The following is a 16,185-nucleotide window of genomic DNA, read 5'->3' as shown; positions in this document are numbered from 1 at the left end:
AATGAAAATTAAAGGAGTTTCGAAGCTTCTTCATTCTTAGCATAAATTTGAATATATTTCCAATGCCTCTTGAGGGCATTCTGAGAATTCCTTGTAATGTACGATTAAGTTTGGGTTATTGTCAAAACGCCCCAAGGGATGGAGACTGCGATTGTCTTGTCACCATCCGACTCTGCTTGGTATTATTTAAACCTTTAAAAAGTATTCAAGATATTGAAATTTATAAGGTATGCCACCTCTGTGATATCTACTTCCGTATATATATATGCGTGGAGTTTATAATACTATTTATTTAGGTTGGCGGACGAGCATATGGGCAACCTGATGGTAAGTGGTCACCAATACCCATACACAATGACGCTGTATGAAATATTAAATATTCCTTACATTGTCAATGTTCCACCAGCCTTGGGAACTAAGATGTTATGTCCCTTGTGCCTGTAGTTAGACTGGCTCACTCACACTACAAACCGGAACACAACAATACTGAGTACTGTTATTTGGCGGTAGAATACCTGGTAAGTGGATGGTATCTACCCAGACGGGCTTGCACAAAGCCCTACCACCAAGTAAATTAATCCAACTGTCTGACTGTCTCATTATTTTTTACATGCATTTCTTTTTACGTTAATATCACAATCTTTTTCGAAAGCGTATCATAATAAATTTAAAAAATTCACCATCATTGAAGCAATAATAAAATTACCATTCACGAGAATCGTAAAGCAAATTGCCCGTTCTGTCTATTTAATATTCGACGCCCGCTCCAATATATCGTGCTCAGTACTGAAAAGGTTTCAATTAATTTAAAATGTGATTATTGAGCCGAAATACTGAACGATATAAATCATTTTCTGAAAGCTGCTTGTGAAACGATTCGCCTGGGGAACTATTTATTGAAGTCAAGCTTACGGTTTACTTGTACGGCTGCAGTTTGTATCCCCTAGTTCCAATCTCAGGCCAAGAAACTCTCGACCGAAATGGGAAAATTAAGATTGTTATTATACAATGATGTGAATTTTGGAAAGTATAACTATTTGTCCTGCACCTAAACTCTTTTTTCCTCTGGTACCACATTTACTTGCAACACTTATGCAATTCGCAGTCAGTCAGAAAGTTAGAAAGCCTTCCATATAAATATCGTTGGCGCGTTCAGGATTATATCATCATTTATAGTGAAATGCAAACCAGCTGATTGGAAAAAGATATCACCTTCAAGTAATAGAATAATGTTTATAATGCATTAAACATTTTAATTCAAATTTTATTTGTGGACATTTAATGTACGAGCATGTGTGTAAATATTAAATACTTTTTATATAAACCTATTTTTTACAACCAATGTAGATAGAAATCATGTTGGATAGAGAAAGCATTGTTATTAGAAAGGGAAGAACACAAAGGGACACTTAATAGATTTAACAACTAATTATTAAAATATAACAAAATCGGTATATTTATATTTCCATCTTACGCAGTATAACATTGATATGACAGTTGCAAGTTTCTGTTTTTAAATTAACAAAAAAAAAACAAATTGCAGCAATGAGCTTGAGGACACCTTTTTATTTTTTACTTTCTAGCCAGTTCTTTTCAGTGTAATCAAAATTCCGAACAAGTAGTAGCTTCACGGCAAACGTGACACAGTCTTTGTAATTAGACGACTCTGTATTTTTTTTACAAGAAAGGTAGATGAGCGAATTGATCAGCTGATAGTTGGAGATCTCCTTTGCCAGTCAATATTGGCTATTTAACATATCCTTAAACCACCAATGCACGACTTTGTAATGTAAAACTGTGAAACTACTTTGGCATCAACGAGAAAATCAGATCACAGCAATACAAAGTAGAAGAACATGATTATTATGAGTTTTGTTTGGTATGGCAAAATATTTACCACTACCCATAGCCTTCAGCCCTGTAAATACTAACCATTTCTTACACGACCAATGTGGCAAGCTTTGGAATTAAGATGTTATGTTCCTTGTGCCTGTGTCATTATGTCGTTAACCCGTTTTGCTGTTTGGCGATGGAATATGTGAAGATTGCTAAGAGCTCCATGAAGTAATGTTGATTGCAACTTAGATGGGTTTCTAAAAAAGTCCTGCCGTAAACAAAAGTTACATTTAAACGGAATATATTAAAGATATTTGAATAATACTTCATAAAGTATTTCGTACTTATAGGTCTTAGTAGGTAATATACATTTATTAGCAACCAAACCACTGAGGCAGGGTTTTCTGTGTTTACGACAATTGACGATAATTGAACCAGTCCTAGTACAGGTACAGGTATAATAAAGACATTATCTAAGGTTTTCTTTCAGTGAGCTCTTATCGCACCCAAAATATTGAGCTGCTTTTGTAAAACCAGACGTTTTCAAGTACGCCAAAACTGTACTATGGTGCACTTTTCAGATATATCGTAACTATTCATGTGTCGGTTCTCCTCAACCTTTTTAAAAATATCAGAGCGAGGTTAAACCAATTTTGTGTCATTCTTATACCATTATATCCATGAATGTAATTTTGTCTTATTTTTGTAATTATATTTGAAAATGAATCGAATCACTCCATTAGCTTCAACCACTTTGAATATAAATAAAAAATTGCCGCAAAATCAATTTTACTTTTTACTTCATTATGTCTAAAATTGTTATCTATTTAAAAGTAGATGTCCTAAAACAACCAGATACAAATAGTACAATCAAAGAGATTTTACTGCAAGATTATAATTATAAAAATTAAAAAAAAGGAAGTTTTGCTATCGACTTTCAATCTTATCATTATTTATTTATTTATTATAAAATAATTCCATAGATATATTACTGTTCAATCATTAAATTATACAATATATTGTTTTAATAATGTACTGCATAATATAAGGTTGAATATAGAATTAAAAAATCATAAGTGCTGTAAAGTCTCCTTTAGCCTCCCCCTTATTCCATATTGCTGTTCCCCTGTGGTTAGTGCAGGCTTACTCATAGCGTTTTTCCGTAACGTAACATACCAAATTATTTATAAAAATTTAAGCATTTCCAATATAATTTACAGTACTACATTAAAAAGGCTATGTAAATTGTTAACCGCTTGGATACCTAATAATATTTTATTTCACCAGATGGGATACCTCGAAGTTGTTATTCCACCCGACTTTATTCCCGAAGAGACTTCAGGGGATACGATGGTTCCTGAAGGTGGGACAGCCCGAGTATCGTGTAAAGCAAGGGGTATTCCACCGCCGAGGGTTATGTGGAAACGTGAGGATGGACAGGAAATAGTTGTAAGAGATAATACTGGAGCAAAGAATAAAGGTAAGAAACTTATGATTTAATAGTCGTAGCAAACTTCGTCAAGGTACATTTGCATTTGTTCCATATTGTTGTAGACATAATCTTCCCGTTGCAACTTCGAACGAGTATCGCGTGATATTTAAAAATGTTTCTGATAAATTTAGTGAAATACTTGTAGTCGCCTGTGACATCGCTCGTTTTAGGGTGTTTGTTGTCATGTGTTAGGCAAAAAAGTAGCCTATGTCATTTCTTAGAGTTCACGGTTGCTTCGTAACAAATTTCATGAAATTCAGTTCAGCGGTTTGGTCGTGAAAGAACAACAGTCAGACAGACAGATTACTTTTACATTCATAATATGAATATAGATGTCATCATTACATTCAACGCTCAGGACTTCTTCGTTGATTTAGTGGCTACCTTACAAGACTGCAGATCTGAAAGCCAATAAAAAGTTAGGAACTTTGAAGTTTTAATACTCCCGTATCTCAGGATGCAGGTAATACGTTAGTCTTGCGACTAAAATACGTGGACGTGAATTAGTACCTGCGCTCACAATTCAGCACTATAATATGTGCTGCACAGTTACTCTTCGATGAAAATTGCCTATGTGAGCGAAGTCAGTCCAAATCGACATCAGTACAACCGGCCAAAAACTCTAAATGATTATCATACTTTTTGTCGTAAGTTGTTAGGCATATAAAAGTAGCCTATGTCCTTCCCGGTACGGACTTGCTTCATATCAAGTTTTATCAAATTCGTCTTGATCGTGAAAGAACAACAGATTAATAAATCGACAGAGTTAAATTGACATTTATAGTATTATTATAAATGAAAGCTTCATGTGAAACAGATTCGTTGAATTATAAGAATCGGGTAATTACAGTGATACATATTATATTAGCATGATAACAAAAAAAAAATAATTCTAATACAACAGAAAATCATTTCAAAGAACGCTGTGTTTTTTTTTGGTACATTTTATTACAATCATTTTTTTCCTCTAAAGCTAAGCCAGTGGTATTTACGTCATATATAATTTGAACTTCATTAATCAATAGATATTTACTTTTTTTAAGACTTAAGTCCTTTCTATATATATTTGTAATGTTGTTCCGTGTACAAATATTTGGTATTGTTGTATGTGATTTTTCATATACGACTTTCAAAATCAAAATAAACTTTATTCAAATAGGCTTTTAGAAGCACTTTCGAATCGTCATTTTACAATTAGAAACCTAGTAGTTACTCTATTTCAACATTTAAAAAATACAAAGTCATGTTAGTTAATACAATTATTTAAATTAATATATCCTGCTTTGAAGTCAATCTTTAGTTTTCATATTAATTTACCTATCCCTTTATTTCTATTTAATAAATAAATAATCTTTTGGATAAAACTATGATATCTTTGCTTGAGAAATTAATTAATTATTGATGCATTTATTGCTACTAATATGGAAGCAGGATTTGGTGTTCAGGATTTCCTTAAATACAAAATAGAGTTAAGCCGCTTCGCTTCTACTTCACGATTAAGTTGCTACCTAGCCTAGCCATTAGGCTAGCCTGCTAGACCCTGAACTCTTGAGTTCAAATCGGGGAGCAAACTAATAAAAAACTAATTAATAGTTATTAGATTATTCTGTAAGAAACCAGAATTTTTATTTTTATTTTTATTTAGTATCATTGTGAAGTTTAATACATATGTTTAAACTGACGACGCGCGCACATACGACGATAAAATATAAATAACTAGACGAAAACCCGGCTTCGTTCATTTAAAATCAATGAAATTAAACAGTTCGTGAATTAAAATTTGTTGTGGATTAGTTTCCATCGAGTCTGCCATAACCCTCCACGGAATTCTTATTTGGAGCATACTTTCTAAACGCACACGTAAATGACAATACAAATTCAGTCATTAAAATTTATGAAAATTATTCCGATACATGATTTTTGAGTATTTATGTTGTCGACTAAAAAATAATTATTTTTTAACAATCTATAATTGTGGATATGTGGCGGTTCCATAGACAAAAATGTTAATATAGATTTGGAAAATAATATTATATTTAATTTTAGTAGAAAAACAATTTTAATAATCGTCCCGATTTGTATTTTATGATTTAAATATCAATTTGCTATTTTTTTTTTTTAATATGGTAACATTTCTAAATAAATAAATAAATATTTAACAACATCACATACATTACTCAGATCCCAATGTAAGTAGCTACAGCACCTATTTATAGGTATGTTTTGTCACATTAAGTATGCACCTTTATGTACGCCTTATTTGACTACCCGATTATAATTTGGTTGATATTTGTAGAATATTTCTCGGAAAATACGGTGAAATTTTGGTAAGAAATATTTATAGATAAAATCAAAATAGTTCACTCGTGATTATTACGATGCGAGCGTACGCCGGCTTCCTATTTGCAACTGTAATCAAAATAATTATATACCCTTATTGCATTACAATATCCAAGGTTTCCCATAATAGTGTTGTATCGTGTGTACGTTTAAATGTTTTACTAAAGCTATAAGTGTTGAAATAAAAAAATAAGAAGTAAAATATTTTTTCTTCATATCATATAAATAATTCCGCTCCATTAAATAGTTCATTTGTAAAGGAGACTCAATACTTAATCCACCACGAGGCTCTGCAATGTTACAATTTTTAATCATTACTCATTAGAGAGTATAAAAGTCACATACCGCTGTCTATCCCTATGCATGCTTAAATCTTTAAAATTATACAACGGATTTTGATGCGGTTTTTTTTAATAGATAGAGTGATTCGAGGGGAAGGTTTTTGTATATAAAACATGGACAATTTAGTAAAGAAACACTGATAATTTTAGAAGGTTTTGATTTGATGTCGTAAATGAACAATGCGAACATGCGAAGCCGTGGCGGGTTGCTAGTAATATATACATAAATAGCTAATGGTAACAAATAAAAACCCTAAGCCAATGCGATACTAATTAGCACATAAAATTAACCATATAAATTACGAGAAAAGTGGATAAAATTTTTAAATAAAATATTTATCAAAAACTTCTTTCGCTATTTTAATAAATCATCTAGGTCTGGTAATTGGAAAAATACAGAGCAACTTGGTGACCTCAAATTACAGCGAACTCGGCGGGCTGCAGGAAAAATATTTCATTTGTCTTAGTTTATCTGAATAGCGCAAGGACGGCATTGTTTTTCTGAATATGTATAATAATACGAACGTCTGTGTGACCGCATTCGTGGCGCCACAATGAGCTGCGCGGCGACTATTCCCGGGATGAGTTTCGCGTCCAGTATTGTTTAAAGTTTGTCGTAATTAGTAGAGTTCCGCACTGAATAGACTCCTAGGTCGCATTGTACGAATGTTAAAACGCTTTTGCGGATCACTAAAATTCTTATTTGAATCGAGTTATTCATAAAGGGGTATGTACACGGCGGCGTGTATGCCTTGTTCGTTCACAAATGATTTTTGTGTCAAGTTTATATGTATGCTTAAATTGAGGCTATAAAAGTCGTTATTTATGCGCAAATATCATGATTGCTTTTCCCGATTTGACAAAGCAGTTTTAAATAATTGTGTTAAGGTAAATTTTTTAATTGGGTCGTATATAAATTTCATAAAATAAATATTGCCAAAGAATTCGATATGTCTAGTAATTCTTAAACACAATATTATACCTTAATATTATATAACTTAAATACTACTTTCACTCTACTCGTGTAATGTTTACGCAACAATAGTTTGTATAGCTGTATTATATTTGAAACAGTCACTGATACAATACCGTCTTGTATGTTAGATCCAGTGATTTACAGTATAAGATATATTCGATACTTCTTAAAGTGTTTGTACTGTGGACAGCAAAAAGGACCAACAAGTCTATTCTCGAATAACTGAAGATAACTATCAGACGATCCACTATATGTTACCAACGAGCTCTTAAATATTTTGGTCATATTGCCCGGAGACAACAAGACAGTCTGGATAAACTGGTTGTAATAGGGAAAATCGAAGGCAAGAGATCACGCGGTCGACTACCTACCCGCTGATCCGACCAGATTCAAAATATAACGGGACTCAATATTCCGACTGCCCTGAGAATAGCCACGGGCAGAGTGGTGTGGAGGAAGCTAGTCGACACATCGGTAAAAGCATTTCAGGACAAGCACGACTTCAGTAATGAAGCATACGAAAAAGAAGAAAGTGTTTGTATTGGCGTCTTTCGTTGTCGTTAATATTATTTGTATCTCATTTTGGATTGCTATAATGATCATGTATAAAATTTGTAAATGCCTCATTTGTCCACTAGAGATACATATATAAAGCCCAGATTCCATTAACAGTCTGAAGTTAGAACAACATCATTATGATGTAAAAAGTCTAATCTTAATTTAAATAATTGTATAAACTAATATGACTTTGTATTTTTTAAATGTTGAAAAAGAGTAACTACTGTGTTTCTTGCCGGTTCTTCTCAGTAGAATCTACTTTCCGAACCGGTGGTAGCTTCACTTAATTGGAAAATGACGATTCCAAAGTGCTCGTAAAAGCCCACTTGAACAAAGTTTATTTTGATTTTGATTTAATAGCCTGTCTACTAATAAATATAACATAACATTAAGAATTTGTATAGCGATAAAAATGTTAAAAATAATGTACATGGAAACAACTCATATAAAAGCCAACAATAATTATTAAGGATATAAATTAAAATGATATAATCAATTATTTATTCAACAGATGACCACCGACATGTATCAATTATTCTTCATTTACGCGAAGTGATTGTTATTTGCGAACCTACAAATTGGTCTATTTTTATATCAGCCTCCTTATATTATATAATAAATTTGCACATATATTTTTAGCAATGCCAATTCAAAACTCAAAGTAATTTGTTAAAAATCGTTAAGATTAATACTATTATACACAAAATAGTTAAGATATATAAAAAATGGATATCTAGTTACTTGTTGATTTTCAATCAAACTTAACTTTGTATTAAAAATAATGGATAAGATTAACTACCGAGTTTCTTGCCACTTCTTCTCGGTAGGAACTAAATTCCGTAATTAATTAACTGGTGATAGCTTTACATTGAATCGAATTCTTTATAATGTCTATACAAAAGCTAGAGACTCTCTTCGGGATGTTTTTAACAGAGTAGGAATACTCACTGTTGCGTCACAGCATATTTACAACAATATTATGTATATTTACAGTAGCATTGATCGCTGATAAAATCATTGATAATAATCATTGTATGTGCACTAGAAGTAAGGATAAGCTTATAACGCCAAGTTTCCGACTCCGCAAAGTCAATAAATCCTTCTTGGGGCAAGGTATCCGTTTCTATATGCCGGTTCTTCTCGGTAGAATCTACTTTCCAAACCGATGGTAGCTTCACTTAATTGTAAAATGACGATTCAAAAGTCCTCGTAAAACCTACTTGAATAAAGAGTACTTATATTTCATATGAAAATTAAATTATCTTTTGATTTTTATGACAATTATAATAAAACTATTAAAAAGTTTTCATTAAACAATTTATCAATGAAATGTCACAGAAAAACTGAATGCTAAAATTTATATTAAAATTTGAAACAATTACACAGATTACCTTTCCGAAACAGCGGTGGAGTTGAAATATTTACGATTTGAAAACGATTTATTGTAATGATACTTTAGTACATTAGTTTTAAATGACACACATATTTTCTTAGTGTCAGACACAAAAAATTTAATCAAATACTTAAATTATAAATGCTAATTAAAACATAATTTATACACACTAAAGTAACTATATATGATTGTTTGTCTGGTGTGCTATCACAGCTAAAGCAATCAACCGAATTTGATAAAATTCGTTATGACACAAAGTTCAACCCCAAGGTTACATATTAATAAATAAACCACCTACCCAGTGAAAATTCGTATGAAATAAATTAAACATCCCCGTGAAGTTTAAGTTTCATTTGAAGAAAAATAAAAAGAGTTATAAATTCTTACCATTAAAGTATACGAAATATCCAATATTCCGAGCTTGAACTACGTCATTCCCTTGTACAAATGATTCTAATGTTTGCAGTGCTCGGGTACCAAGGTGAAGTATTAAAGTTGACGAAGATATCGCGTTCCGAAATGGGGACTTACTTGTGTATTGCGGGTAATGGAGTACCGCCCACAGTGAGCAAGAGGATCCACATAAGCGTACATTGTAAGTTGATATTTTATTATTATAAGTAAAAACATAACAGCGCCTTTCAAAGAAAACGAATTATATTGATTGTGTATATAAAATGTGGAGCCGAAATAGCCCGGTGTTTAGAACGCGAACATCTTATCCAATGATTGCAGGTTCAAATCTACGCGAGCATCAGAGAATTTTCATATTTTAAATTTGTATTTATAATTCATTTCGGAGGTACATCGCGAGGAAACCTGCATATGACTAATTTCATCGAAATTCTGCCACATGTGTATCCACCAACCCGCATGGAAGCAGCTTTGTGAAATATGCTCCAAACCTTGTCCCCAACGGGAGAAAGGGCCTTAACCCAACAGTGGGAAATTTACAGGCTGTTAATGTAATGTAATATAAAAATATATTCTGAAGTAAATTTTCAATGATGTTTTTCATGTTGAGGAATTATTAAATTATATTAGTATAGAGTACGATATTATGTATGTTTATTATTAAGTTCTACTTGGTGGTAGGGCTTTGTGCAAGCCCGCCTACCGTAGTTACCACCTACTCATCAGATATTCTACCGCTAAACAACAGTACGCAGTATTGTTGAGTTCCGGGTTGAAGGGTAAGTGAGCGAGTTTAACTACAGGCACAAGGGACATAGCATCTTAGTTCCCAAGGTTGGTTGCGCATTGACGATGTAGAATAGTTAATATTTCTTACAGCGTCATTGTCGCTATTCCGTAAAAAAAAAGTTGGTTTTTATTTCATTGTATTGAGCGAGCCCTCAGAAAGTTCTTACTAATTAAAAAAATTCCCTTTATTTCGGCAAGTAATAATATGATTTTATTGCCAGTTCATAACATCAAGATACAATTGTTCATTTTTTTTTTATATTATTTTATGTTTTAGAAACATAAAAAAATCGTAATAGTAAAAAAAAAATCCCCTTAAATCAAGTGCGAAATCGAAAATAACTATACTTGCTAAAAAGTCACTAATTGACCTTTTGAATAATTCTATATTCTATATGATTGTAGTGCCCCGATGCGATTTTCACAGAATCGATTCGCTATGATTACAAAAAAAGCAAAATACTATGTATTGTATAAGCTACTTTACATAAAATAAAATAACTACACACCTATATATAATATTTTCTGTTAGTTGCACTTGATTGCAACTAAATATATTATATATTTGTACATAAAATATTTGACAACAGACTTAGCGTATTTTAGACTAAAACTGTATTCGAAATCGAAACATCATAAAACCTCTTGCTTTCCTGTGACCCTTCACATTTGTAATCACGTTCTGTAATATAGTCATTATTACTAATAATTGAATGTTTAATTTATTATTAATTAAAGCTATACCAAATATCCATATTGTACGTATATACATATTTACAAATATACTATATTATATAAATATACAGTTTTTTTTACTTTTTTACTTTATGATATTTGAATGAAAAAGGGAGATAGTTGATACCATTCGAATGTATGGGTGGTATCAACTACTGCTAATTATTCAATCGATAAAGAAACTATAAAAAAGTTATATATAATATTACAATTAGACTATGCAGTGAAAATATGGCATGTACATAGAGTTTCCGGATACTGCAGTACAAGAGTGAATAGGCGTTCTAACAAGTGCATTTTATCTAAGACTCCATCAACACTTATTATCAAAGACATTAAAATTGAAAGTGTATACGCGTAAATATATTTTATAAAAAATTAAATCGACTTCAAAATTAGAAACAGCTGGTGAATAAAGAATAAAAAATAAATATGAAACTACTAGACCAGACTTTAATGAAACTTACACTTACTAAACCTAACTTAGATTAAGAATGACCATCTCAATACGACTCTTAGAACTAGAGCGCACTGGTAACTTTTGTCACGGTGACTGTTTCGTCACTCTTGTGAAACCGTGTCACCGTGACAAAAGTTACCAGTGCGCGCTAGTTCTTAGTTTTCAAGAAATTCGGACCAACATACACTTACTAAATTAAGTACACGCTCTTAGAAGCCCAAACGGGTCAGCTCAAATATATGCTCAAATATAATGAAATTCTAAAAATGTCACATACATACACGTCGAACTGATAACCTTCTTTTTTAGAAGTGGTTTAAAAATTGAACCGACTATCGAAACAAAAGCCACAAGACGGCTATGTGTCACGGCCCCTTTGGGAACGGATCCTAATTAAATATCGAATCGTAGCACGCGATGTGCAAGGGTTATACGTAAGTGTCCAAAGGGGTAATTAAGTCAATTATGGAGGTAAATTGTGTTATGAAGACCCAGGAAATGAGCAGCTATTGTAACGCAATTCAATTTAATTGCCATTAATTCTGTAGCTCTAATAGTTTTTAGTTTTCGATTTATAATAAATTTCTTAATTCTATTCGGATCGTGTTTTAGTCACATACTATGTTATAAATGTTAAACTTAACAGGAGTCCATTGTCAGAAATAGATTTACTTCAATCAAATATATGTAACGAAGTATGTATGACCCATGTATGTTTTGCTTAATTTATTAAGCCGGAAAAAGCTGCATAAAAACTGGGTTAATAAAATTTTAGACTATATTATAATATCAGAATGTAAATATAATACTCAAAATCTTAAAGAATAGAATCGATCTGCTTGTTTTTTATCTCGTTTTTTTAAAACAATCGAAACCGATCTGAAATTTGAAGTACAATTAAATACATATTTAGATCTATTTCTCTATAGAAAGACATGTGCTCATAAATAATAATGTTTACTGTTTTTAAAGATTTATTTTGTACAAAGAAGGTATAGTTAGAAAAACTTTAAAAGATTTCGTTTATAAATTGTAAAATATTGAAAGATTTTAATTTTATATGTGTGTGTTTATTCAAATGCTAATAAAAACAAAGGTTTTCACAGTAAGTGAGGTTAAATTAGGCAAATTCGGATATTTTTTGAAACTCTACGAAAAATATTCTGTTTCGCCAGCATGCGTAACTTTTTGGAGCACAGCGATGGAAATTAAGTACGATTTGGTTCATCCACATAATTATGTCATGGTTATAAAATGTTACATCAATGTTTATAAAATGAACATGCTTACTTTGATTTTTTCTGCACAATTACTCTAATTTTTTATTTTTTATTTCAAACGCCATAAATATACTGAATTGAGTTAGAGATGTGATACAGCCGCTTTCAGAAATTGTTATGTACAACAAAATTAAAAAACGAAATGAAAACATTTAAATAAAACTAATTATAACGGATGAATCGCGTATATTAATTATTTTTAAAACATACGTGGTCACGGGTAGACTGTCTACCCGTGACCACGAACACTGCAAAGTGCTCGAAACGTCGGGATGTTTTAAAAATAATTAATATACGCGATTCATCCGTTATAATTAGTTTTATTTAAATGTGTAATAATCGCGAAAATTTAAGACAACGAAATGAAAACACTTACTTACGAGTACAAATAATAAAATAATTACTAGTTCTATGAAAAACAATAAAAAAAATACCTACTCCGAAAATACCAAATAACAAATTACAGTTTAGTCTCAAGTCTAACTTACACTTAACAAATAATTAAAATCGGTAATATGGCATTATCCGAATAGGTATGCCAGAAATTGAGTATTTCCATTGGTACCCTAATATCTGGTATACGGGTCAAATTGATTTATGACATCGAAATACTTCAACTAAAAGCGCATTATTAATTTAACGATTTGAATTTCTGTGATATTTTGCTCTTGTCTAAATGATACTAGAAATAAGATAGAACTGCATTCATATTCCGTTTCGCCGTTGTCGAACTAGACGGTGCTAATTAGGGAGAAGGCGCAACTCAGGGTGAATAGAAGGTAAGGCGCCGTCTCCGCAAAATAATAGCTCAATCATTTTACGCCTTTGAATCCATTTACGGTTGTAAATTTAATTTCGGTCCTTTTATTTGATTCCCTATTATTATTAATCGCATCCCACAATTGGGAGTATAATAATTTTTGCATTAAGGAAATTTATTTATCCGCAGTTCATCCAGTGATTCAAGTACCGAATCAGCTAGTCGGTGCTCCACTAGGCACAGATGTTACACTCGAATGCTACGTTGAATCTTCGCCAAAATCAATCAACTACTGGGTTAAGGATCCAGGTAATGTTTCTTTTGTGATTGAAGACGTGTAAGAATATAATGAACGTTACGAATTACGAATGCGACGATAATTATGTTTTTTCGGGTGATTAGTTCATGAATTTGTTTCTGAGAATTATGATAACCCAAAAAAAATGCGTCGTACAAGACTCATACCTAAACATGATATAATTACGTTTTTATTATTATTAATAATGAAAAAATGAATGTGTTGTAATCACTCTTTGTTTTTAGACGTTTATGCAATTAATTTAAACCCCATGTTACCAATTTGAGTCGGACGCCACCATGGGTGTTAATACAATGTAATATTGTAAATCAAAACACCTTAGTAAATTATCCAGCGTCTTATTCTAATTAAATTAGTTGCAAGTAATTACTTTAACGTTACGCAATATATTTATCAAATTTGTATTAACGCTAATAGAATTATGATTAACTTGGTAAAGCGTCACGATTATAAAAGAAACAAATTATAAAGCGGATATAAAACTCTAGGTGTCTGCCCGAAGTTTTTACATTTTTCATAAAACTTGGCGGAGGAAAGATGAAATTCTAATATTGGATTTGAAAGCAAATGTTTTAAGTAATAAATTGTATCGCAGGTGAGCTGATAATACCATCCGAGCATCACGAGATGACTGTCAGGCAGAAGTCGATGTTCGAAGCCGAAATGTCTATGACGATCAAGAACATACGGAGAGAAGACCTGGGCAGCTACATATGTGTCGCGAAGAACTCCTTAGGAGACGTGGAGAGCAAAATCAGATTATACGGTATGAATACTATATCATTTTTTTATTCGTCACTTTTTTTTTATTTATTGCACCCCGATATAGAAACTTTTTGATTAGCTTAGGGTACGATGGCCGAGAATACTCGAGGGTATTAAGTATGCCTTTGCGATTTTTATGAAAAAATATAATTAAATTTTTTAATGTCGATTTTCTTTTTATAGAAATACCAGGTAACGACAGACATATATATCAGTATCCAGAGGAAAGAACGGTGTCTGATGACGAGTATGGAACGGAAATATACGATGAAGATTTCGATGAAAAGGATGCAGAAAAAAGCAATCGTGTCTCAGACAGAGCTAACAAATGGTATTCAAATGACGGAAAAATTATCGTTTCTACTAATAACGCCTCAATATTTAATGCTACAATTATTATTGTTACAATTATAAGTCTATTAGATACTCTATCTTAAAACTATTCCGCTAAAATATTAATCCAAAACCGTGCTGTCGTAAATATATTTGTTCATTATTTTAGAACCATGTAATATTACATTTTGATTTCGTATATAGAAGAAGCGACTACTAAATATTTTATATATCTATCATTAAGCTTTATATTTGTTTAAATATTATATTTTACAAATTGGTTGACTATTTAAGGTAAAAATGTACCGAACGACCAACTAATCACGCATTCATGATTACATTATGTTTTCAATCAACATCACTAATTGCTTTTCAACTAACATATAATCAATATTGTTTTCGAATAATTTGCTTACTTTTTCGACGTGTTAACCTTGATACATTATAAAAAAACGCATAATGTTTTTTAGTTAGATATCGTATGAAAGTAAATTTTAATTTGAAGTTATCGAATTGATTTTAATTTATCGACTGTGTTATTTATATGACATACACTGGTTTATTGATACAAAATGACACTCAAGTTATGATGAGGAAATTTTTAACAACCAAAGCCAATAACTGTTTTAAAAATCGAATAATTACACAGATATCAAAAATAGTTTATCACCATTAAAATTTAAAATTTTTAAAGCAAAATAAAAAAAAAATAACTGTTCAAGCGGTCGTTTCATTAAAAGAGTATTACTATCATATGAAGATATGTTAGTAGTATTACACGAATAGCCTCTCAGAAAAAAGGTCGTATTAATGTCGCCTGCATTACCGTACAGTATTAACGTTATTATATGAAAAAAAAATCGTCTCTAATTTATTTATTATGACCAAAAAGTATTTACTGTTAATTTAATTTGTGTGTATATTTTGTATTAATTTTTATTTATTCAGCGCGTAACGTGATAATAACTAGAATTAACTTGTATATAGTTTTATAAGTTAAATAGAGAAAATATAATCGAATAAAAAAACTTCATGTACTTTCTATTATTTAGGCGCTATTAATTAAAAAAAAAAAATAGTAAATGTTTACATAAGATGTACGTTAAGCTGTGTATATTGCTATTGATAAAATATCTATAGCAGTTTATATGAAAAATATAATTATATATATTATACATTAATATACAATTTGTAAAGACAATTTCTGTGCATTAAATATATTTTCAAAGAGAATATGTCATTTTATTGTTTTCTAACACATGTCGAGCTAATAATAAAAACTGTTTTATGTGTACTTATGTATTTCATTTTACCTCCATTACATTGAGTATTGCAGAAATGTATTGAAATGTAAATGAATACCACGAACAGTATGATCGGATTATTACAATATT

At 31.2% G+C, this 16,185-nt stretch overlaps 1 protein-coding gene across 1 annotated transcript in view; it reads left to right on the top strand.

The window, feature by feature from the left end:
- Positions 1 to 15,445, top strand: part of LOC124531437 (lachesin-like) — a 63,508-nt gene extending 48,063 nt beyond the window's left edge. Inside the window, exons 4-8 of the mRNA XM_047106026.1 lie at positions 3,124 to 3,316; positions 9,403 to 9,531; positions 13,564 to 13,683; positions 14,289 to 14,459; positions 14,642 to 15,445. Coding sequence (XP_046961982.1) covers positions 3,124 to 3,316; positions 9,403 to 9,531; positions 13,564 to 13,683; positions 14,289 to 14,459; positions 14,642 to 14,895 — 867 coding nt within the window. The 3' untranslated portion in view covers positions 14,896 to 15,445. The remainder of the gene's footprint in view (positions 1 to 3,123; positions 3,317 to 9,402; positions 9,532 to 13,563; positions 13,684 to 14,288; positions 14,460 to 14,641) is intronic.
- Positions 15,446 to 16,185: the final 740 nt, after the last annotated feature.

Source organism: Vanessa cardui, chromosome 1, assembly GCF_905220365.1.
Source record: "Vanessa cardui chromosome 1, ilVanCard2.1, whole genome shotgun sequence".
Taxonomy (NCBI): Eukaryota; Metazoa; Arthropoda; class Insecta; order Lepidoptera; family Nymphalidae; genus Vanessa; species Vanessa cardui.
The sequence above is the reverse complement of the archived record's forward strand: the minus strand, read 5'-3'. Positions and strand labels throughout refer to the sequence as shown.